At 62.0% G+C, this 2276-nt stretch overlaps 1 protein-coding gene across 1 annotated transcript in view; it reads left to right on the plus strand.

Moving 5' to 3' along the window:
* The first annotated feature begins 958 nt into the window (after positions 1-958).
* CAPN12 (calpain 12) overlaps positions 959-2276 on the plus strand; it is a 14754-nt gene continuing 13436 nt past the window's right edge. The window contains exons 1-4 of the mRNA XM_012656978.1: positions 959-1195; positions 1618-1687; positions 1796-1914; positions 2119-2252. Coding sequence (XP_012512432.1) covers positions 959-1195; positions 1618-1687; positions 1796-1914; positions 2119-2252 — 560 coding nt within the window. The remainder of the gene's footprint in view (positions 1196-1617; positions 1688-1795; positions 1915-2118; positions 2253-2276) is intronic.

Consider the following 2276-nt stretch of genomic DNA (forward strand, 5'->3'; position numbering starts at 1 on the left):
GTGCCTGGCCACTTTCTGTCCCTTCTACTTTTTAGGACAACGGATCTGCCAATTGATGACCTCTCAACGCCACTATGAAGAGACACTAGCTGAAGCTGACATCTTTCTCCTCACATTCCGCCTCTAATTTTAAATAAAAAAGGGGGATGTGGGGGCGGGCCTAAAAGAAAGGATGGATGGATGGAAGGAACGTGAGCAGGTGGATGAAGGGTCAGGCGGAAACACCTGCCCGAAGCTGCTTGTTTGCTGGAAACAGCTGACCTGTATGGATGCCGTTAAATTAGCAAATGGCGCTGACCTTTTGCACGTGTCCTTGGAAATAAATACGGGAAGGACTTAGCTGGGGAGGCCATTTTCTCCTGCTCCACCTGGACCGTGAGTTGCGTGCGGCCAGGATGGGGCATCGTGGTCACGGGTGGGCCCTGGCTCCCAGCACAGGACAGGTAGGTGCAAGGAGAAATGGGGACACACAGAAGGAGACAGAGGGAGGTACAGAGAGACATAGATTCAGACAGAAATAAACAAAAATAGACAAAAAGAAACGAGAGAGCCGGAGAGCTGTAGGCAGAGATACAGGACCTGCCTCTCGCCCCACCGTGGCCCTCCCCAGACCCACGGGGACAAGCAGACAGAAATGCACCCCCCTAGTGACCTCTTCCTTAGCACTCCCACAGCAGCAGCCAGTCCTCTCTCAGCTCTGCCCACCTGCCCTCCTGCTGCTGGCCAAGCCCATTAAGCTGCTACCCTGGCCACAACTGAAGGCCCCACGCCCCAGGGAGGAAACCACTGAAGAGGCGTCCCTGCTCCCTGGCGCCCCAAACCATCAATTAGTATTAATGAGGGAAGGCTCTTCACGGCCTAAAGACCCCCATCGAGGCTCAGATGGAGGTGAGGCCCCACCCCCGTGACTCAGGAGGTTAAAGGGCTTGGGGCCCGCCTGTGAGCCCAGAGTGTCCCGATGGCGTGTGGCAGCGGGAGGGTCACCATCCAGCTGGTGGGCGAGGAGGCAGGGGCTGGAGCCAGCGGCCTGCAGCTCTTCCGGGGCCAGAGATACGAGGCGATCCGGGCAGCCTGCCTGGATTCCGGGATCCTGTTCCGAGACCCTCATTTCCCTGCCGGCCCCGATGCCCTCGGCTACGACCAGCTGGGGCCGGACTCGGAGAAGGCCAAAGGGGTGAAATGGATGCGGCCCCATGTAAGTTGCAGCTGGGGGCCTGGACCCCCGGGTCCGAGGGAGGCGGTGGGAAGGGCTGGGAATGGGACCCCCAGGTCTGAGGGAGGCAGTGGGATAGGGCTGGTAATTGGAACCCAGGTCTGAGGGAGGAGGCACTGGGGGTTGGACCCCTGAGTCTGAGGGAGGCAGTGGGAAGGGCTGGGAATGGGACCCCCGAGTCTGAGGGGGCTACCATGGGGCTAGTTCAGCACAGGTTCGGCCACCTGGGGCTCAGGGAGGCCTGGGGAAGCCAAGCCCCTGTCCCCAGGCTTTGCAGGCCTCTCCCGAGCTAAGGCCCTTGTTACTCTGGGGCGTGGGGCACAGGAGGGGACACAGGCGTCTGACCTCCCAATGGCTCCTTCCCTCGCTTTCCCGCACTGAGCCCTGGAACCCCTCACCCCCAGGAGTTCTGCGCGGAGCCCCAGTTCATCTGCGAAGACATGAGCCGAACGGACGTGTGTCAGGGGAGACTGGGTGAGACCCCTGAACCCATCTTGAGCCCTCGGATCCAGCAGGTTTCCGCGGGGACCCTGACGGCTCTGCCCCTCGGTCTCCTCACCCAATCCGAGCCCTTCCTCCCAGGTAACTGCTGGTTCCTTGCGGCCGCCGCCTCCCTCACTCTCCACCCCCGACTCCTGTGCCGCGTGGTCCCTCCTGGACAGGGCTTCCAAAGTGGCTACGCAGGCATCTTCCATTTCCAGGTATAGCTCAGTTCCTCTGTCCGTGCCTCAGTTTCCCTCATGGTGACGTGGTGGTATGGATCTCTCCTAGCTGACCTCTGCCCCCTTGGGGCTGTAGTTCCTGGACGCTGGGCCTGGTGCAGCAGGGCCGGCGGTCAGAGGGTGGGGCCCAGGCAGGGCTGGAGGTTGGGAGCCGAGCCCGGGCCCTGACCCTTCTCCCGCCAGCTCTGGCAGTTCGGCCGCTGGGTGGACGTCGTGGTGGACGACAGGCTGCCCGTGCGCGAGGGGAAGCTGATGTTCGTGCGCTCGGAACAGCGGAACGAGTTCTGGGCCCCGCTCCTGGAAAAGGCCTACGCCAAGTGAGGACCCCGCTCCCCCCCGCC

The sequence above is a fragment of the Propithecus coquereli genome, unplaced genomic scaffold (genome assembly GCF_000956105.1).
Source record: "Propithecus coquereli isolate 6110/MARCELLA unplaced genomic scaffold, Pcoq_1.0 Scaffold53, whole genome shotgun sequence".
Lineage (NCBI taxonomy): Eukaryota > Metazoa > Chordata > Mammalia > Primates > Indriidae > Propithecus > Propithecus coquereli.